Source organism: Cyprinodon tularosa, unplaced genomic scaffold (genome assembly GCF_016077235.1).
Source record: "Cyprinodon tularosa strain WSP-4 unplaced genomic scaffold, ASM1607723v1 ctg496, whole genome shotgun sequence".
NCBI lineage: Eukaryota > Metazoa > Chordata > Actinopteri > Cyprinodontiformes > Cyprinodontidae > Cyprinodon > Cyprinodon tularosa.
In genome coordinates, this window is record NW_024039225.1 from 86,521 (window position 1) to 108,441 (window position 21,921).

At 37.0% G+C, this 21,921-nt stretch overlaps 1 protein-coding gene across 1 annotated transcript in view; it reads left to right on the top strand.

The window, feature by feature from the left end:
* abca12 (ATP-binding cassette, sub-family A (ABC1), member 12) overlaps nt 1-21,921 on the top strand; it is a 71,352-nt gene that overhangs the window by 35,011 nt on the left and 14,420 nt on the right. The window contains exons 41-62 of the mRNA XM_038302622.1: nt 518-697; nt 1,026-1,314; nt 2,180-2,294; nt 3,522-3,851; nt 4,335-4,404; nt 4,495-4,629; nt 5,297-5,458; nt 5,584-5,767; nt 6,226-6,444; nt 7,080-7,276; nt 8,846-9,003; nt 9,455-9,688; nt 9,774-9,915; nt 11,330-11,576; nt 13,718-13,807; nt 14,772-14,859; nt 14,995-15,122; nt 16,026-16,113; nt 16,456-16,564; nt 19,176-19,230; nt 21,307-21,484; nt 21,615-21,730. Coding sequence (XP_038158550.1) covers nt 518-697; nt 1,026-1,314; nt 2,180-2,294; nt 3,522-3,851; nt 4,335-4,404; nt 4,495-4,629; nt 5,297-5,458; nt 5,584-5,767; nt 6,226-6,444; nt 7,080-7,276; nt 8,846-9,003; nt 9,455-9,688; nt 9,774-9,915; nt 11,330-11,576; nt 13,718-13,807; nt 14,772-14,859; nt 14,995-15,122; nt 16,026-16,113; nt 16,456-16,564; nt 19,176-19,230; nt 21,307-21,484; nt 21,615-21,730 — 3,514 coding nt within the window. The remainder of the gene's footprint in view (nt 1-517; nt 698-1,025; nt 1,315-2,179; nt 2,295-3,521; nt 3,852-4,334; nt 4,405-4,494; nt 4,630-5,296; nt 5,459-5,583; nt 5,768-6,225; nt 6,445-7,079; nt 7,277-8,845; nt 9,004-9,454; nt 9,689-9,773; nt 9,916-11,329; nt 11,577-13,717; nt 13,808-14,771; nt 14,860-14,994; nt 15,123-16,025; nt 16,114-16,455; nt 16,565-19,175; nt 19,231-21,306; nt 21,485-21,614; nt 21,731-21,921) is intronic.

Genomic DNA, 21,921 nt, shown 5'->3' on the forward strand with positions numbered 1-21,921 from the left:
GCAGTTGTAAAGGCTAAAGGTTTTGGAAACTGTTTTATGTTTATAGCCCCAAAATGAAAAGAGATAGACCACCTTAAGTTTTGTAGTGTGCAGTTTTGTTAAACTCCGTTTTGCCCTATCTGATTATATCAGGTTAATATTTCAAAATTAAAATATCTCTGCAGACTTCATTTATCATTATATTTATTCGTGTATATACATGCATGACCTTTGACAAGGATTTAATTGAAAACAGAATATTACATTACAAAAAAAAAAAAACATATGTATTTATGTAGCATTTTTTAGCCTTCTTCTTATATTTTGGAATCTTTCTCTCTTTTTACAAACAAGCCTAGATAAAGGGCTGATATAACTGAGCAGTTCTTTAGAAATTATCTTCTTAGTCCTTCTGTCCTTCTGACCTATTTTTTTCAACATTTCCCTACAATACTAAAGGGAAGCTTAAATTTTAAGTATCTATCCCGTTTGGTCATATGCTTCTGCACCATTTTAATTTCAATTTTTTTTTTCACAGCTAACATTACAGAGATGCTTCACAAGAACAAGGAAATACTTGATCAAATCAGCACCTTGTCAAACCTGATGGTGAAGCTCTCCTCTTGCATCAAATTTGACCGTTATCGTGGTTTTGACTCCGCTGAAGAGCTCAACACTGTGGCGCAAGAGCTCGCCAAAAACCGTGAGCTCTATGCAAGTGAGTAAATATCAGGTCATCCATGTTTATGGAGTTGGGGTTTTCGGACAACAGGGTTTAATGTGACTTATCTTACTCCATTGAGATTAATGAAATAAAAAAATATCAAAGGGATGCTGTTATTGCACTGAATAATTGAAGAATTACTGATTACATTTTAGAACAGAGTCATGCTGTGTGATGTGTCACTTTTTGTGGATTATTTGGTGGATTTTTCTTCTTAAAGCTGTTATTAATGCACCAAAACTAGCAGGCTTAACATAAAAAGGCTTTGGTTTATAACAAACAACAAAGTTATGAATGCATACATGTGCTATTTTTTCTTAAGGTGTCATCTTTAAGACTGAAGATGCAACTTCATCCCAACTGCCTCCTAAAGTCAGCTACACCATCAGAATGCACATGGACAATGTAATGCGTACAGACAGGGTGCGAAACCCCTACTTTGTGAGGGACAACCACATCTCGGCCAGCCATACCATGCGCTACAACCGAGGGTTCGTCTACCTGCAGGAGAACATCGACCGTGCAATCATTGAAACCCAGGCTGGGCAGAAAGTCACAGAGCCAGCAGTGCAGCTGCAGTCCTTCCCCTATCCATGCTATTTGCGCGACGAGTAAGTTTTCTGCTTTCAAGGATATGCATATGCAGACAGTAGATAACTGCAAGCAAGGTAGCATGTAAGGATACAGACTCTCTCTGAGGGGGAACAAGCACTGATGTGGAATAATGTATGCTATTCCATTATTCATTTGCCATTTGGGAATAACAGTAAGTAGTCATTCACAAGAACCTGTCATCGTCCAATTAGCTCTGCATCATGTGCATTGACATTCACTGTAATTCTGCATTCATTTTTGAAGACCTTCTATATTTTGAATACTCTAGGGACTCAAACAGAACTATAAAAAAAATCCTTAAGGAACACCACTTTTCTCTCTCTGCCAAACATATCCAACATGGGCTTGACATTAACTTATCCACCGCCGTGCAACATGGTTTTCAATAAATCATTGTTAAGCTTAATGCCTAAATGTGTGCTTGCCCTCGACTGGAGCTTTTAACTTTGCTCGTATCTCATCTGAAAAGCACCAGGGGAGCTTCTCTCTCTCTGGCTGTCTGCATTTTGACTGGCTACAAGAGTCTACAAGCCTTCCTTTCCTTCTCTTTTATTTAGATGTATTACCTAAACAGCACACCTTTTAAGAAAGGATCTGTACAATATTTAAGCAAATGGCAAACTGCATACACTGATCTATATTTTTTCAGGTTGCTAGCTTGAGTTGTTAACACAAAGCCAAAATACAGATTATTCTATTTTTGTACACAGCAGTAAGATGAGAATGACAATGCAGTTATCAGCATTTCCATGTTCTTTCCAATCTGTCAGGCTAGTGACTGAATGATAGGGCTTTCCATCTGTTCGGATGCTGGGTTTGGAGAGAATCTTGATTGACAGCTGGCATCTCTGTATTTCTCAGGTATCTGGAGGCCATCTCTTTTGTCTTCCCTTTATTGCTGATGATACCATGGGTGTTGTTTGTGGCTGACTTTGTGAAAAAGCTGGTTCAGGAGAGAGAGCTGAGGCTGCATGAGGTATTTTATTTTTTCTGAAAATTGACGTTACTGTATTTTGACCTGCTGGATTTCAAATATTATTTTTGCAAATAAGTAAAAATGTTGGTTAGAAATATACCTACCTCTGAAAAATCAAGTCATTGTTGTAAAGCATTTACACATACATTTTTTAAAGATTATATCATGTTCGAACCAAAAATCCTGTGTGTTAAGTATTATAATTTGAAAAAGGAACACAGAGGTCAGAACTGTGCAGCAGAATGTTTTTAAATGTTTTACAAACTCAAAACTAGAAACCGTGTTCTTTATTTATTTAACCAAGAGATAAAGCTTTCAGCAGGAGATTCACCCTAAAATAAAACCAGAGGCACAAAATAATGGGTATAAAGCATGAACCAGTCAAATCTCAGATTTAAAAATCTGTGGCTAAACTGGATAATTGATGTACAAGAGCTGATCCAATCTGTATGAGTTTGAGCAACTGAAACCTCTTAAAGGCATACTATGCAACATTTTTCAGTTAATTCATGTGTTCCATAACGTTTTGGATGATTAAATTAGTCATTTCAGGTCGAACAAAGGTTTTCTCGGCCGCCCTGGTGGTCTGTAGGGGAAATACCGCACTTGCAATTGCAGGAGCCCTCGGCCCGCACCCACAGGCTCAGAAGTCTCGTGCATCGCGAGAGTCAGTCTTGCTTTATGGCGAGAATTTGGCTAACTACAATCTTTGTTATTTAGACACATGCATAACAAATAATGTATGAAAACAAAACAACAAAATAGTCACTTACCGCAGTAGACATGGTGATTCGTTGCGTTCGCCTGTCTGCTAAGCTCAAAACAACCGCGCCTGGCTTGACGGAGAAACCAGGAGAACAGCTGAGCATATTTACGACAGTGCACTTTTACTTTCGCCCTCTGGGGGGAGCCTCGCTGGAAAATCAACACCGGTTGCATAGTATACCTTTAACGTGTTATTGTAAAAGAAACATACCCCAGATGATTTGCAGCTTTAACTATAGTGAGAGGAGGCTGTAGCGCTATGTCCAATGAAATAATCTCACAAAATTTTGTCGCATTTTTTTAAATATGTATTTCAATATACATTTAAGTAGACAACTGTAATGTGACCTAATGTGGAAAAAAATAAAGATTTGGGGTTTATAAACATCTACAAGTGTTGAATTCCTTTTCTGATCATCAGTGTAACCCAATGTTTTCTCAATGTTTCCCTTCCCACTGTAGTACATGAAAATGATGGGTGTGAATCCAATCAGCCATTTCTTTGCCTGGTTCCTGGAGTGCGCCTCCTTCCTGCTTGTGACCATCATCATCCTAACAGTGGTGCTGAAGTGTGGAAACATCCTGCCCAAAAGCGACGGCTTCCTCATCTTCCTCTACATCTGTGACTTTGGGCTGAGCATCCTTTCCTTCTGCTACCTGATCAGCTCCTTCTTCGACAAGACCTACATCGCTGGCCTAAGCGGAAGCCTTATCTACATCCTCAGCTTCTTCCCTTTCATCGTAGTCATGTCCATGGAGACTAATCTAAACTTTTCCCAGAAGAGCGCTTTGGTGAGCATTCTATGAATGGGCTTTTATTCTAATATAAATAAAACTAGCATTTTAAACTGTGTAATAATTAAGCCCTAGGATATAGTTCCTTAGAGATATGTAGGGGGAAAAAGCTATAGTTTTGATTATTCTCACCAAAAGACAGTTATGGTATAGTTATGATGACTTAAAAAAAGTTGTTTTTTTGTAGCTCGCATCATTATTTATTTTCCAGCTCATTGAGAGATAGCTTGTTTTTTTGTGCATTTTTTTGAGTCTCTGGGCAGTTTAATTTTAATTAACTCCCTGCTGTGATGAGTGTTAGTTAGAGGTCGGACTTCTTGACTATTAAGATCTAAAGCCCATTTTCCCTCGAGAAGCATCTTTGTATTCTATTCTAAAAGATACAAACATGTATGCTCTTTTTTCACAGTAAAATATTCTTTGACAAAATCATGTTTTGCTTCTAACCCCCCTGTTAAAATGCCTCAAATATTTTTACAGAGTTTGTTTTCGCCGACCTGTTTCAGCTACGCCAGTCAATACATTTCCCGCTATGAGGCCCAAGGAGAAGGTAAGAGCATGTGAATATCTGAATACCATCAGGATATTTCTGACATCTAAGCCAGCTGAATCAAGCATTCACTTTTCTTTTCTCCTTCAGGAATTCAGTGGAGCAACTCTTACAGCTCTCCCATAGCTGGAGACACAGCAACATTTGGCTGGCTGTGCTGGCTCCTGCTTATTGACTCTATTCTGTACTTCCTCATCGGAGCGTACATCAGAATGGTCTTCCCAGGTGAACTGATCATTGATTTTATTAAGCTTGTGCTTCTTCCTGATACATTTCTTTATAATATTTCTCTATCCATAAAGACTGCTGGATTAAAAACAATTTTATGACCCATTTCTGGGTCATAAACGGACCATATATATATATATATATATATATATATATATATATATATATATATATATATATATATATATATATATATATATATATATATATATATATATATATATATATATATATATATATATATATATATATATATATATATATATATATATATACATATATATATATATATATATATATATTTAATTTCTATATATCTTTAATCTATACTGTTGTGCTCTTAAGTGCGTCCTTTATTAAAGTTTGAAAAGTTAACAATTACAAGATTCTTCACCAGTTCTTTAATTTGTGTGATTGGTTAACTTAGATAGTGATAGCTAGCATCATAAAACGAGTGTTCACTCAAGTAAACAAACATGTTCTCTATTAGGAGCCAAATTGACCTTTATAATATAGCATAATTTTATTATCTTACCGTTTCTTCTTAAGGAGGGCTAGTGAAGTTTGTTCACACTGTATGCGGGTCCCTTCTGACAACACTGTTTTTGTATATATGTGTTTTTTTTAAAGACATTTCCATTTTGTTTTGTTTATAATCCATCAGGAAAATATGGCATCCCAGCTCCATGGTATTTCCCCTTCCAGCTCTCCTTTTGGACCAACCTGTGCAGTAGCTTGCAGACCAACACCAATACAGGCAAAGGACTCCTATTCTCCAACATCATGCAGGACAACCAGCCTGTATTTGCAGATGGTAAAGGAAAAGGTAAATTTATCAAGAATGCTTTTTCTATCCCCTAAGATCAATTTTATTCATACTTCTATTCATTTTAATTAAGTTTAATTACTATTTTTTTATTGCTATTTGATTCACTTTTATGTTCCTATCAGGCAAAAACAGCCTTTCTTACCAGTCTGGGGAGGACTTCTCTGAGCTTCCAGTGGGAGTTTCACTTCATGGTCTCACCAAGTTGTATGATGACCAGGCAGCTATTCAAAACCTTAATGTCAACTTCCATGAGGGCCATGTCACCTCACTGCTTGGTCACAACGGTGCTGGCAAGACAACTACCATGTACGGTTGATCCATTTTTGTTGCTTTTTGTTTTGTCAGCTTGTATGTGTGTCCTGACCCGTTATAACCAATGCAGGCTCTTTCAAGATTCGATTAGTGCATCCCTTTAATCATTTTAGTGGTTCAGTGCAGACAGAGAGATTGTTCTGTTCAAATCTGGCACTGCAAATGCACAGCAGTAGAAATTAAGCCAATGGGTCTTTATCAATTATTTTTTTCATTCTGCTGATGCTCTTATCCAGGGGGACATGTAATGACTTTATCAGCATTACAAGATTAAATAACTCTGAAAAATACTAAGAATTATTACTTTTTCTGCCTCATAATAACTGTGGGAACAATAAGTAATTATCAAAGAGAAAAATGAAAAATAAAGAGGAATGCTAATGGGGTTCATAGCCTTTTGTGTCTGTATTTTCAAACTGTGTACTAAATGTCAAAAACTGCTCTGTATACAGGTCCCTTCTGACTGGCCTATATCCCCCAACATCGGGCTCTATTGAGGTGTATGGCAAAGACATGCAGAGAAACATGGAGAAAGTTCGCAGAGAGCTGGGGGTCTGCATGCAATATGATGTCCTCTTTGACTACATGACTGTTAAGGAACACCTGCTGCTGTACGGCCAGATCAAGGCTCCACACTGGTCACAAAGAGAGCTACGAGAACAAGTCCGCACGTAAGTGACACATCAATCAGCACGGGGGGTTGATGTTCATAATATGTCCAAATTATTCAAACATAATGCGCAATTTAAAAGTCTCGATTTTATGAGAGCCATAGGGGAAACGGTAGCTCAAAAAAAGATCTGGTTGTGTAAAATATGAGAGTTTTAAATTAACATTCTGTTTGAGTTTAGGGCAATAACCACTCTGATTGGTTAGAATGTTAAGGCTTCTGTAAAATTAGGTCTAAGTAAGACCATTGAAATGAGCTTAATGTCAGCTTTTCATGAGTTCAATAATAAATTTTTCCACAGAGCATTAGATGGAACAATTTGGAGGAATATTTTTACTAGAGCATGTGATATAATCTATTTTAGTCCTTTCTGCATCGTCTTGAACCAGTTTAAGTGAGGGGTGGGGGTCATTTTTTATTCTGTCTTATCCTAAGCTATGTTGCATCATGAGACCCCTTCTGGGGGGTTTCCATTTTATTAGAGAAGCAGAATCAAGCTTTCGCCTTAAGGTAAAAAGCTCTCGCAATTCCAGAAACTTCTGATGGCAAATTAAGCAATCTAACATTGAGTCTTAACAGAGTGAAAAATGTTCACATGAGCCCTACGTTAAATGTCTCTATTGACTCATCTTCTAGCATCCTCGGGGAGTCAGACATGTACGCTCACCGACACAAGCGGGCAGACACCCTGTCAGGTGGCATGAGGCGCAAGCTCTCAATCTCCATCGCCTTCATCGGTGGCTCTCGCTTGGTGGTTCTGGATGAGCCTACAACAGGAGTGGATCCCTGCTCCAGACGCAGCATATGGGACATCATTATTCAGCATAAGAAGAGTGAGTCTCACATACCATATAATGACTTAGTAAACAGAATTTAACTTGGTTTAAGTAAGTATTGCTAAATTACCATTTACAGCTATTAACACTGCAAATGAGTGCAACTGCATTGAACACTTGATTTACACATTTTGGTCTAATCCCTAATAAATGTAATATTCTCAGACAAATTGTAATTAACTAATGAAACTGTGGCATTACATATCTGTTTAGCTCCTTTAATACAAACTATTATTATTATCTTATCCACTCAGTCATTATTAGAGAAAATATATTATGACTTTTAATTAAAGAAACTAAGATTATAGTGATCAATATCTATTATGAGGTCACTATATGCTGTGAATTGCAGTAAAAGTTTGATCACCTACCTTTTTAAAAGCTCTTAAGTACCATGCATGGGCTGGAAAATATCAATTTGCAAAGTTTCTTGCATGGTCTGCCAATGTAAGTAAGAAAGTTATACTGAGATTATTTGCTAAGTTTACTTCGTTTTTTGCTGATTCATTTAATATCAAAATTAAAATCACAGCAATGTGGTCAAACAACAAGAAAAATCCTGAAAATGTCAGTGGACCTATTTTACGATCATCCATAGATTTTTGTTATTTTACTGTTTAAGCTTTCAGCCTTTTTGTATTTCATATAGAAATAAGAGGTTAGGTAAGAGCAGTTTGTATTGAGTCATAGGCAACTCATAGTGTCCAAATCACAACATTTCTAACACGATGCATCTCAAAAGGGTCCCTTTACTGAAAATGTGTCAACAAATTACTTTAATGTCAGTGGTTTGAGTTTCCAGAGAACAATAAACTCAAAGATTCAATCTTCAACTCTGCCTATTAGAGCTGTGAAGCAGACTTTATTTCTTCAGAATGAGTTCAAATTGCTGCATGTTTGTTTTAGTGTCCAAATTATTTATCAGTTGCTTGTTTTAAAGGCAACAAATGACCTAACATCCTTTCCAGGCAAACTTGTTTGTTCCTTGTTTATGTATCTTTTAGTTATGTATTTTTTTCTTCATAGTTGACTATTAGTTATTTTCATCTTTTTTGAATTTTTCATGATATTGCCTTTAATGTGCAAAACTGAACCCTGAACTTACTCTAGGCGTACTGTGTGATGAGTCAAAAGATAAGTTAAAATGCTTACTCTATATTTCACGGCTATATTTTGAGTTAGATTCGAAGCAGAAACAAGGGATTCCATTGGGTATGTTATAAAAATAAATACCATCTAATCTGCAAACATTCTGAGTTCTTTTAGTCTTAAACTAGCTGCTGTAATGACAATGTGGTTTTTTGCAGTATTACCCAGAAGGATGTATGTAAAGTTTTGACCCCTACAGTAATTAAAGGTTCAAAAATTGGCTTTTTCAGATGTTATTGCACTGAGAGTTTCTAGTCTATTTCAGAAAGAAACACTCATAAACCGGTTTTTGGGACAGTTTGTATGAAGATATTTCTTGTTTCTTTCCCCTTGTGATGACTCTGTTCAGGCCATAGTTATTGGTTTAATAATCCCTGAGTCAACGGTGCAGCTTCTCATATATGTGTGTCCTTTTAGACCGGACCATTATTATGTCCACCCACCACCTGGACGAGGCTGAAGTGGTAAGTGACCGAATCGCCTTCCTGGAGAGAGGTGGATTGAAATGCTGCGGATCACCCTTCTACTTGAAAGACAAGCTGGGTCAAGGCTACAAGCTCACCCTCACCAAGAAGGTAATCACCCTCACAGGCATGCAGGAATTTCAGTGCAAAAAAAGAACTAGGTAACTTTATATCTGTGGTACATCATAACAAGCAGGGATTTTTCTTTTTCAACATAAATTAGAACATTTCATAGTCATGTACAATGGGGGAGCTTTACTGCTCATGTGGAAATAAATCCTAGCTCATTACTTGTGATGAGTTGGATATTTTGTTGGTATGAAGATGCCATTAACTTTTCATTAAAAGAGCATTGAACACTAATATATCACTTTAAAATAAAAACATGAATAGCTTACACTGAGAGATGTGGCAAACTTTGGGTTAGGTTTATAGTTCTACTGTAATAAGCAGAGAAATGTTTCCCCATCTTAGAGCATTGTGTCACTTTTAAACTTTTTTTTTAAGGAAATGACAAAAAAAAAAAAATGATTGTGTTCGTCTGTCTGTCTGTTTGATAAAGATCCAAAGCCCAGAGGCCGAGCGCGTTGACGGTGCTGACCTGAAGGCCTTCATCCAAGCTCATCTTCCTGAAGCAAGACTAAAAGAAACCCAGCGGGGTGATGTGGTCTACTCTCTGCCCCCCTTCACTTCTTCCAACGCCTCTTCATATCGCTCCCTCCTGACAGCACTTGATGCAAACCTGGACAATCTTCAGCTTGGAGGCTATGGCGTGTCTGACACCACACTGGAAGAGGTTAGCTGTTACATGGGCGCATATTAAAACAAAGTATGAAACCATGAATGACTACAACTTTTTTTGTTTATTTGGATCTATGCAGGTGTTCCTCCAGCTAACTAACGGAGGTCCCGAAGGCGAGTACCAGCCCCTCTCTATCTCTGAGACGGTTTCTGACACTTCTTCTATCGACAGCATCCCATCAGACTCCAACGACAGCAGCTGCAACCTTGGTGACAAGATCAGTGAGTTGTATTTCTTTTTTCATTGCTCAATTTAACTATTGCTTATTTTCTCTTGCTGTGTTCCAACTATGGTATTTTAGCTTTCTATTTATCACCTAAAGTGCATTTAAAAATATTTACATTCCTTTCATCTGATCAGAAATTGTCATCCCACATTATTTCACTGTATTTTATTGCAGAATCATATCATAAAACTAACATATTGTAGTGCCTAATTGTGAGGGCTAGAAAAAGGGAACATCTTGAATCTATTTAAAACTTTAAAATCTAAAAACATGTGGAGCGCATTTGCACCGCAAAAACGATCTAGAAATAAGTCAACATTTCTTAAATTAGGCTTATTTACCCTCAATTTGAAAGGGAAAATAAGATGATTTGCTAATGCAATGTAGACTGAAGTTTTTTCACTCTTAAAATAAGATAATTAGATATTGTGCACTAGAATTAAGACAATGTAATTTTTTTTCTTATTTTAAATGTATGTTTTCTTGTTCCATTGGCAAAGTGTTTCACTTACCTCCTCTATTCAAGTCAAAATGCACTCATTTTAAGAAAAATTGTCTTATTTAGATTTCGACTTTTCTAGTTTGTAATAAACGTGCTGAGATAAAATTTTGTAGAATAACTTTTCACTGCAGTGAAATTAGTTTAATGGATTTTCTGTCAAGAAACTGAAATATTCCTCTTTCTGAAATGGTTCAATTTCTTTAAGAATGAACAGAGAAAATCAATGAACAGATTTTCTTTCCCGTTTCTGTGTTGACTTTTGTTTGGATTAGGCCATTCTTACACATTTATATGGTTTGATATAAATCCTTCCACACTAAGAGGCTGTCTCACAGGACTGATCCTTGCATCCCTATAGGACGAAGATGCAGTTAGCATGTTAGCACCTTAGAGTAATTTTCAGTTTTTAGTTCTGTGCTGCATGTAGTATTTTGCAAATAGGCCTAAATGTTTCATTTAGCTCTCAGCATACAATAAGGACTTCTTTCTTCTTTGGTGTTTCTATTATCTTTAGGTTTCTTTAAACAATGTCTCTCTTTTAACCATTTGTTCATAATAATATAATGGGTAGTAAACATTTTACCATAAAGAATCCTAACAGCTGTATTTATACTGAGGTTAGATAACGCAGGGGGATTTGTCAAGGAGATGACAGGATGAAGGGATGTTATTTGATTAACTTCAATGTTTTCACCTAATTATTTGTTTTTAAAAATGCTAACCACTTTAAATACACACATTTATGGTGTTCTATGTCATAACAGGTTAATCATTTTAGACACTGCAATATTCTTTTAATAGGGTAATAATTATTATTCTGAAATTATTTTCTCCTACCTAATCAAAATATACTGAAGCAAAATGCTTAACTAATTTAAATACTTTGTTGATGTCCTCTGTGTTTCAGAGCTTACCAGTTCATCCACTCTGTCAGGCATGGCCCTGGCATGGCAGCAGCTAACAGCCATGTTGATAAAGAGGTTCCATCACAGCCGGAGAGACTGGAAGGGTCTGATCGCCCAGATTCTGCTTCCTGTTCTCTTTGTAACAGTTGCTATGGCCCTGGGCTCCATCAAGAGCGACTTGCAGCATTACCCTGAGATGGAGCTGAGCCCTGCTCTCTACAACATCGGACCAAGCTACTCTTTCTTCAGGTTAGAGCTGTTTGCCAGAGAAATTACAGGCCACACCAGAAATTGAAATCAAAGAAGTAAATCAAGCTAATCACGGCTCCAGACGAATGGTAGCACTACTGCAATCAGTCCTCTCAGTTGGAACCTAAAAGCATCTGATCTGATCACAGGCATTTTTGGTCAGGGGAATTTAAAGTCCTTATCAGCACCATTTCAGTCTGAGTCTTATCTGGACTTTTTTTATGTTGGATATAGGAAATAACCTAAAAGAAGCAACACAACTGAAATTTTACAGGAAACAACCTCAGTAGCCTTTAAAACAGAAAAGCCAAACTTTCTACAATTGTCTGATCTAATCAGTGAGCTTCTGCCTCATTTGAATGCAGCTCTTGTAAAATCAGTTTGAAGTGGTAGTTTGTTGAAGGGCAGATGGACTTAAAGTACAAGGTGCCAGCTAAGAATGCAAAGGTTTGAGATCATGGAGAGGCAGAGGGCTGTGATGCTTGATCAAAGGGGGAGAGATGAAGAGTGTCAGTAGATAGTGAGATTGCTTCATTCTCAACATGTTCTGTTGTTTGATCAAGAGGACATGAAGCAGGGGAGAAGATGCTGAAGTGTGAATCCATATCAGAATTGGAGTGGACACTCCTCCCACACCTCTTTAGCTTGACACACAAATTAGACCAATAATTTGACATTTGATTACATATAAAAGGAATAATAAGGGTAGGGGCACAAATGTAGGTTAGATGCTATTTAGGCTCCTCGGTTAAAAGATTTTACTTTACTCTCATTTCCCTGTATTTGATGTATCAGCAATGGGTTATTATTATGTAATGGTTTATATATGCGGCTGAGTTAAATAGGAATTGTTGGCTTACACAAAGCAAAAACCTAAAGTGTCAAATCAAACTACTCTTGTTTCCTTTCATCTCTGCCTTTCATCCGCTTATGTTGTTCAACCACTGATTGTGTGGACATGTCTTTTGCACGATTTGATTATAGGTTTTATGTTGGCCTTCTGCTAAGAAATCTCAGGAAAACACATCAGGCTGACTTTCTGTCTCACTCCAACTTACGTGACCCATTTGAGCTCTGTGTAAAAGCATAGAAGAAATCAATCAGGGAATGATTTTGATAGATCTTCAGCTGAATCAATACAAAACTGAAATAATATTTGTTTGGACCAAGCGAAGAGTGTTCAAAATTCATTGGACAGCTTAATTTAATTCAGCTGGAAACCACCAATAAGATTAAATGTCTGGGTGTAGTGATGGAATCAGACCTGGACCTTCAGAGGCAAATAAAGACAGAAACAAAATCAGGCTTCTGTCACCTAAAGAACATCTCCAGGATGAAATGACTAATATATCAGCTGGACCCTGAGAATTACCTGATGTTTTCATCTTTAGTATAATCGATTACTGCAACGGTGTGTTCACTGATCTTCCTAAAATTTAGATCAGACGGCTGCAGTTTATCCAGAATGCTGCTGCCTGTGTCCTCACTAAAACTAAGAAAATGAAGCACATCACCCCAGTTTTAAAAATGTTTACACTGGATCCACAACTTTCAGAGAATAGACTCTAAAGTACTTCTGTTGGTATATGAACCACTGAGCAGCTTAGGTTAAAAATGCATTACAGACCTGCTGTTAGTGTATTAATAAGCCAGACCTCTCAGGTCTTCTGGCTCAAATGTACCTAATAGCAGAACCACATATAGAGAGGCAGCGTTTAGTTAATTTTCTCCACTTATATGGAATACACTACCAGAAAACTATAAAGCTTCAGTTTCTTTGAAACAATAAAACCATATTTGTTTAGAGTGGCAATAGAAAGTTATCTAAGCATTATTAGTTTGTAAGTCTGTAATCCAACTTTCATTTTGTTCTAAATTATTTCATAATTCATTTATTAATGATTATCCTATCATTTTAATCATTCATTTTTACTTGAAGTATGCATATTCATTAATTATTTATTTACCTCCATGCAGCTGCAATGTAATTTTCTCTTTGTGTTTTCTGTGTTATTTCTTTTTTTTCGGGTACATCACTTGAATTTTCTTGCTACTGAAATGTGCTATATAAAACAAGAAATCTTGTCTTGAAAAGTTCTTTGTTCCTTTAAGTGGAAGCTGAATGTTGTCTGACTCCACAGTAACCAGAATCCCAGATCAAGCCATCTGGTGGACACCATGATGTCATTCCCAGGGATCGATAACGCCTGCCTCGACAACTCTGATAACCAGTATGTAATTATGCTTCCAGCTGTTCCCATTTGCTAAAAAACACTCTTATTTTGCTAACTGTCTTCACACTTTTTTTCAGTGATTGTTATTCTTTTTGTGCCTCCTGGTTCTCTCTTTATTCCATTTTACTGGACAGCCTCTGTTCAGTCTTTTATTTTTTATTCTCTCTGGTCTCTCTCTCTCTGTCTCTCCTCTTCATTTCCCACCTCCTCAGTTTGAGGAATGAGGCTGAAAGCCTGCAGCAGGTCTCTGCGATGTGACAGCATCATCTGTATTCCATAAACACCTCGTGTTTATAGGGGATATTTTCCCATGGCAGGCCCTCAAATCAATGTTGGCACTCATGAAGCAGAACCCTGGGGAATTTTAAACCCCCCCACCATGCCACCCTTAAAAAAAATCATTAAGAGAAAACATAAAAAAGAAGAGCAAAATCATAAAACAGTCCGCATGTTTGCTCATAGATTTATGCTGCTGGAAAAAAGATCATTGATTCTTGCAAAGAATCGTGCAGAAGTAAGTTTGTAAAAAAAAAAAATATTATTAACCGTTATTGTGCATGTATTTCTGCAATCTGTTGTTTTATTTGTGCATGGTGTCCCTTAACAGCACTTGGTAGAAAGAAAACTGTGTGGGAGTTGATCATGAACCCACACAAACACATTTTTCACACAATATCACATAACACATACTAAACAGCTTGGAAAGCTGTGATCAGAGAATAAATTTAACTTTCAGTTTCAACAAAACCACCCAAGCTCACGTAGCTACTTCACGACTCATTGCAGGATTGACCTTTCTCTCAATGAAAGCATACAGCTTTTTAGTATGGTGCCAACAAACACAGAGGATCAGCTTTCTTTGATATGATTTCTTTTCTTTTTATTTTTTATTTTAGCATGATCAAAAAACACATGCCAAGCTTTCCTATCACAATTCAAGCATTTTTATTTTATTTTAAAGGGTCTGCACAAGGAGCACAAACAACTGGAGCTCCAGAGGGAACATATCCAAACCATTTAGTGTGTGTAAATGCAACCAACAGGAACAGGTGAGACTGGGTCAACAAGAACAGTATGTGTGCGAGTGATTGAGTTTTTGTGTTCTCGCTTGTCCCCTCCAGTCCCCTTTAATCACTGTAAAAGGGGGGCAATTGTCAAGCTTTTTTGTCTTTTGTATGCCACAGATATGCAATAAGAACAACTCTCAGCCTCCCTACAAGAAGGCCCCCTCGTCTCAGATCGTCTATAATCTGACTGGCTTTAATGTGGAGAACTACCTGGTGGCTACAGCTAATGACTTCATCAGGAACCGGTAAATGATGACTTAGTCTATTGTTACTTTTTTCTAGAAATATATTAATAAGTCTTTAAGAATGCTCCCACAGATGTATAACTGCCATGTATTCCAATGCCGTACGTAGATGGCATTGCTAGGTTTTTATCTTTTATCATTTACAAAACATTCATAGTACTTGCATCTTTTCCTAGAAAAGTGTAGTTATCCTCAGAGTAGGAAAACACCAACATCTTGTTAGACAGATCCCATTTTGTTTCTTTACATAATAACTAAACAGTTATTTTTAATTTTGTTCAACACCAGTGGTTCCCAACGTGGGCCCTCAGGGACCCCTTCCCTCTATGCTTTAAATGCACCTCGGTTCCAGAACACCTGATTCAAATGATTCCTTTTCCTCTGTATGCCATCAAGTGCTGCAGAAACCTGTTAATAATTATTTCACAGTCAGAGTAACATTCTCAGCTCTTATGCAGAGATACATTTAAAACCCTTTTTTCAGCAAAAACAAAAAATATACATACAAAATGGTAGTATACCACACATGCTTCATACTGTAGATGTAAAAAAAAAAGTACGTTGTTTTACAAAGCACACTTTCTTTCATCGAGCTCAGTTCCATGTACGGTAAAATGCATCATGTTACACCAAGAAACAGTGAGACAGCACTTCAAGTGCCTCCCTTAAATGTCTCTTTTCATTCTGGCTCAGGTTGAGATAAACTAGCTTTTAACGCTTTGGATGACTCTAAATCTTCATTGTTTGGGGTCTCGCCTCAAAACGAGTTTCACTTCTGTGTTGGATATTTGCTGTGAGGGCAAGAAAAGAAACGACTGAAAAACAGAGTGCATGTCACATTTTATTTCTCACCAGGAGCCAGAGCTGCTTGTTTTGATCGATGTGTCCACTCTGATTTTTCAGGTATGGCGGTTTTGCTTTTGGCATGCCACTCCCACCTGACTTACGAATGGACCTTAAGACTGTTCCCAACAACCGCACACTGTCTAAGGTGACTTCTTTTTTTTTTTTTGTAGTTTCCCATTGTGTGTCTCCTTATCATTTTAACTGCCATCCTGATGGGTTTTTAAAAGCTAATTTGAGACATCCTAATTACACTCTACTGCAAGATTAATGCTCTCAGACTGAGCCGGACTGTTAAATCATTACCGTTATCATAAATACAGTTTAACTGCGACATTTGTGTGATCTTTTAGCATGCAAATGTTTCCCCACAATAATGTCTGAAGCTCTGTGAATCTCACGTTTCCTCAAACTAGTTCTCAGAATTCTCACACTAGTTTTACCTGCATGATGTGGGTATTTTTTTAAATGTTTGACTTAATGATCATAGGTCTGGTTCAACCCTGAGGGGCACCACACAATGCCGGCATACTTAAACAGCCTCAACAATTTGATCCTGCGTTCCAATATTCCAGCAGACAAAGATCCACAGAAATATGGTGAGTAAGATTTAACAAATTGTCTCAGGGACATTTTCAGGTAAGAACAGAGCAGATTGTGTATTAGTATTCCCACTTGTTGAAGCTTTGCTTAAATGTGATCCTTAAGTACTCATTTAATCAAACCATCAGTCTTTGTTATTCCACAACCTAAAGATCAGTTGCAAAAAAAAATGAGATAGGGAAAAAAAGGAGTTATATCATCATATCAGCATTACCAGGTACATACAGTCTGCACATTTAGTCTTCTAAATAAAGACAGCTGCAAACTGCTTGTTTACTCATGGTTCATTTTTGCTAGATTAAAGCCAGGGGGTGCTATGTGTCCTTACTCTAACATTATGATGCGTGGTGCATACTAATTAGTGTCACTCACTGGGGAGCTATGCTAAAGAGAAACGCGGCTAGCCCACGTTTTTTTTTTTTTTTTTCGTTTCAGCCCTGAGAAGCACCCCAACCATCTGCCTTTGAGCAGGAGGACACAAACACACACACACACACGCATATTTGAATAATAAAAACAGCACATATAAACACAGGCACTTGCATGAACAGAGAAACAGACACATGCATTTTAATTCCCCTGTAAATGATTGGACTGCTCCAGGATAACGTCTAACCGTCTAAATGTTCCTGTTAATGAGGGAGGCTGGCAAGGGTGTGGATTTAGGGAGATTACTTTTCAAGGTGACCAGTTTATCTGTCAAAACTGATGCACTCACCCTCGAATTGTGCATCACAGTGCAAAGCAGTAGGCTGGGAGCCTTTAGATGTCTGCATCAAACAGTTTTTTCATCCCCATCTCGCAGGATTTCTGACCATATCCACCCACTATTGCAGATGTGCTATAACACTTTTGATCATCATTTTCTACTGTCAAGACTAGATTTTAATCAAAACCACTGGTACCGCATTTTGTATTAGGAAACTTTCTCTAGCAACCCCTTGAGAAATAAATTCATTTCATCAGCTGTATAATAAGTCAAACCTAAAGTTATGAACTAAAAAAGCATTGTCTGTTATTTATAATTGTATAATGCTAATTGCAATCTTTAATCATTTAAAACACTTTCCATTTAGATTGTAAAAATTCTTAAAAATTAGAACATTTAGCTGTTAGCTTGGCAAAATGGGAAATAGGGATATATTTCCAGACAAATAGAATGCCACCCTATTAAATGGATGCTGGAATATCACCCTCTTTTTAGCTTGAATGCATAGCATAGGTGTTTTGTTTTCTCTCTAGGACAGAATGTCAAAGTTTTGTTTCAGATGTGCTGAAAGGTTTGGTAGCCTTAGTACCACAACCTAATCATAAATATCACACAAACAATAGATAGCAGTGCCATCAAAGTTATGGAAGTGCACCGTAAATATCAGAGCAATAATCTGATAGTAAGACAAGTTTATCTGATGTTAAATCATGTAGATAAATACAGAAGAAATTTTTCTTTCAATGATGGTTTGTCTACCTCAGCATGCCAAGTGCTTGAAGAGTCACCAGCAGCATTGAGCTCTGACTAATTTTCTGCTTTATTCAGCCTATAATCATTTATCACTTGCAGGCTGTATGTATATGGTATGACTTAAAGACCAATTCGTTGATCATTTCATGGCAAACTTGGATTATTCTGTACTTCTGGAGTAATGCAATATAAATGTTGTACTCTCTACCCCAAAACATTAAATATATTTAGGATATTGTTTACAAGCAGCATCAAGTAGATGTGACAGGATTTTACGTTTCACAAAAAAAAAAAAAAAAAATTCTTTTTTTCAGACTTAACATATCTGTAATGTATATTATATAGTTCTAGTCCTAGTTGATAAAAAAACCAAATACATAATCTACTGTGAAGGCAACCAGAGTCACTCACCAGAGCATGCCACATGCTTCAAGTGTCAACCAATATTTTGGACGATTCAGCTCCTTTGACATGCTTTTACATTTGGGAGAGTCACATTTTTATATAAGAGAGAAGTTGCCTGGAAATTGTACACATTTCATTTGAAGGTACACACACCATGCTGCATTTAATACAAAGTCAGACTGTGTATTTTCATGACAAACTTTATTTCTTCATGATAAGACCTACATGAATATCTTAATCTAGCATATATTGCACAATAAGAAAAGGGTCTTCCAGCAGCTAAAAGGAATTATACAAACATGTCCAAGCACAATCTGCATTTTTTGTTATTAATTTGATTTAGTTAAAAAAAAAGGCTCCATTCTTTCAGTTTTTGCTCCTTTTAAGGAATGTACTGATCCTCCATTCTGTTCTGTGGCTAATATACTTCAGGTAGACACATGCTCTTCCAGTCTCAAAAAATGTAAACAGAAACATCAGTAGGAGCTGTTTGTGTCAGTGAGCATCTAGAATTTTGCAGGAAAATGACAAAGTAAATTCAATTCTCCCTGTGTGTGCACCAGCAAATCAAATCATCTTGTTGTGTATTTTGCAATTGACTGTGTCCCAGGCTAAAAGAATATCATTGCTCATTTGATTCTATGCTGGAAAAAAAGAAAGAAAAATCAGCCTATATGCTTTTTTTTTCTTTCTCTTTATTTTACCACTCATAATAAAATACCGTGTTTTTTCTATTACAGCAATTTCAGTCTCCAGCCACCCCTACTTTGGCCGAATGGATGATGAAGACACGATGTAAGAACTAAGCTAAGCATTTTACACACAAAAGTAGAAACAGAAAATGACACCAACTTATATTAGCCACTGATGCATCAATTTAACATTTTTCTGCAGACTTAAAATCTGCTAAGACCTGTGGAGGATTTCTGTTTAAGGACCATAAGATGCTTTAAGGCAACCATTTAATATATGCTTCTATCTTCCCACTTTGAATGTGTTTTTGTAATATAGGAAGAACATGGTTCACTTTTTGCAGGAGCAGTTTGTGCAAAACAGTTGTGCTATTATGCTAATACGTAACTACCAAAGTTCACATTTTAAACTGCATCTAACATATTCACAAACTGAGCATTGCTGATATTACTACAACCACAATCTTTGTGTAATCTTAAAATAATGCAGATTATTACCCTACTCTGAGATTTACAGAAGGCTGACAGTTATGCACAATTAAGTAAGTTCCATAGTAATGGTTGAAAGCTAAACAGAACATTGTGGTTCTTTTTTATCTACTCTAGGTTTTACGCTCTAAATTTTTTGCCCCCTGATTAAATTGCATGCATCTCATGGTGTTGTGCAAAACATTAGAGTTTTTCCACCTTGTTTCACTTTACATTAAAACACCTTTTTAAAACTGAAAAGGGGATTTTGAATGTTTTTCAGCAAATCCCGTACATCTATCAGTCTAAATTTTCTTAAATTAGTATGACACAGTTGTTGTCTGCATGACCTGAAATTATTTTCTGAAGCCATTCTATTTTTCAAAATCGGACAGTAAAGTCAGCCTGGATTAATAAACATGACAGCAGCATTTACCTATATTTGATTATCTGGATGGATTTCTTTTGCTTGCTTTATTGATCAGAGTCCCACTATGATATGTTTATCTGCAAGGTGGCATTAAGGTGGATGGATTCTTCCTAGCTTCCCAGTATAAGTTTATTAGAGATAATTATTATTTCTCTTTGAAAGTTCATTAGAGATGATTGGATGTCTGTATGCAAAAACACTTACTTCCGAAGATAAGATTGATCACTCTTAGAAGGAATTTGAGAGGCTTTATTGCTTTGTAAGGACTCCTCCTTTATGTAACTCCATTCGAGCAAACCCTCTCAATGGTCTGGTCATTGTTACTTATCACTAGTTTCTCCTGAAGCCTGAGCTGCTGTCTGCTGACATATTGCAGGGACCACATTTGCTCATTCATTCACTCTAGGGTAATACTTGGCTTCCTCGCCTGATTTATTGATTTGGCCTGTACTGTGTTAAAGATATGGCAGATGTATTCCTTCAAATGTCTTGATTCTGGCCATGCTGTAGCTGTGCCCATGTGAGAAATTGTAAGGTTATCTTGGCTGAACTGATAACAAGCCTGCTCAGTAGCTGCCGCTCCTGGCTTTCTACCGTAGTAAGTGGTGCCCCTGAAAACACCCACCACATGTCCCTCTCTGCTGTTTCCTCGCCTTCGCCTGGTCAGTCTGTCAGATTTATTCTCACCCTCCCTTTCGCCTTCTTCAAGATATTCAGTCTAATCTGTGGTGTTTTACCCCTAGTAGAACATAGTAGTAAAAGGAATTCAGCAGTATTCAGTGGATGTAAGAAGCATTGAAAAGATGATGACCGTGCATATAATAATTTGACCATCAGAAACCGAATCTGGCTTTAACTAGATTTTGAGAGTCATATCAGGACAATGCCCTCTACCACCATGAAGTAGACATGAAACCGTCTAATTATTTTTCCTTTCGGTGCTATCTTGTTGTAAGTGAGGCACATTCATCTCTCCATACAAAGTTTTTACTTATTAATGAGATTCCATTTATTGCTCGCCACTTCAATAGTCCAAATGAGTCAGATCTCAGCAGGGGATGTTAATGATCATTTGGCGCAGAATTTCAAAATGAACTTAAAAAAAAAATAAAATCTGGCCCCATTAAAGTATATTGCTTCATTTGTCTTCGCTGCAATTCAAAAGCAACAAAGCAGAGCACAACTTCTTCCCCGCGAATATTGCTGATTAATAATACTTCAGGAAACATGAGCATAACTAACACTTAATCACATCCTCTAAATAATCTTTTGTCCCCACAGCGTCGAGGGAATGCTCCAGATTTTGGTGGCCATGTGTATACTGACAGGATTTTCAATTACGACAGCCAGTTTTGCTATCTACGAAGTCAGTGAGCACAGGAGTGGCTCCAAGAGGCTCCAGCACATTGCCGGCATCAGCGAGCCCTTCTACTGGGCTGTGAACTTTTTCTATGACATGGTATTATTTTCTTATAATAAACAACATACAACAAAACATTACGCAGCACAAAACCATGTGATCAAATGACCGAAAATCATATGGGAGATAAAGTCTGTATATAATTGTTACCATTGTTGTGGTCCTACAGGTCATCTATTTGATCCCAGTGACTCTGACTATTTGTGTGATCGCTGCCTTCCAAATTCCAGCTTTTACGGATCGACAAAATTTAGGTGCCATCAGCCTACTTCTTGTGCTCTTTGGGTAAGTATTTTTGGAAAACATTTTAAAATATATTTTCTTTATACAAGATAAATCATTGGATCAATGCCCTTGGGCATTGCTGCTCTAATGTTCATGTGATTTGAAATCAGCCTATCATACGGTTGAAATAAATCATTTAGTAAAAGCTAGCACACTGTTGTAAAAAGAAAATTAATTTTATCCACAAGATT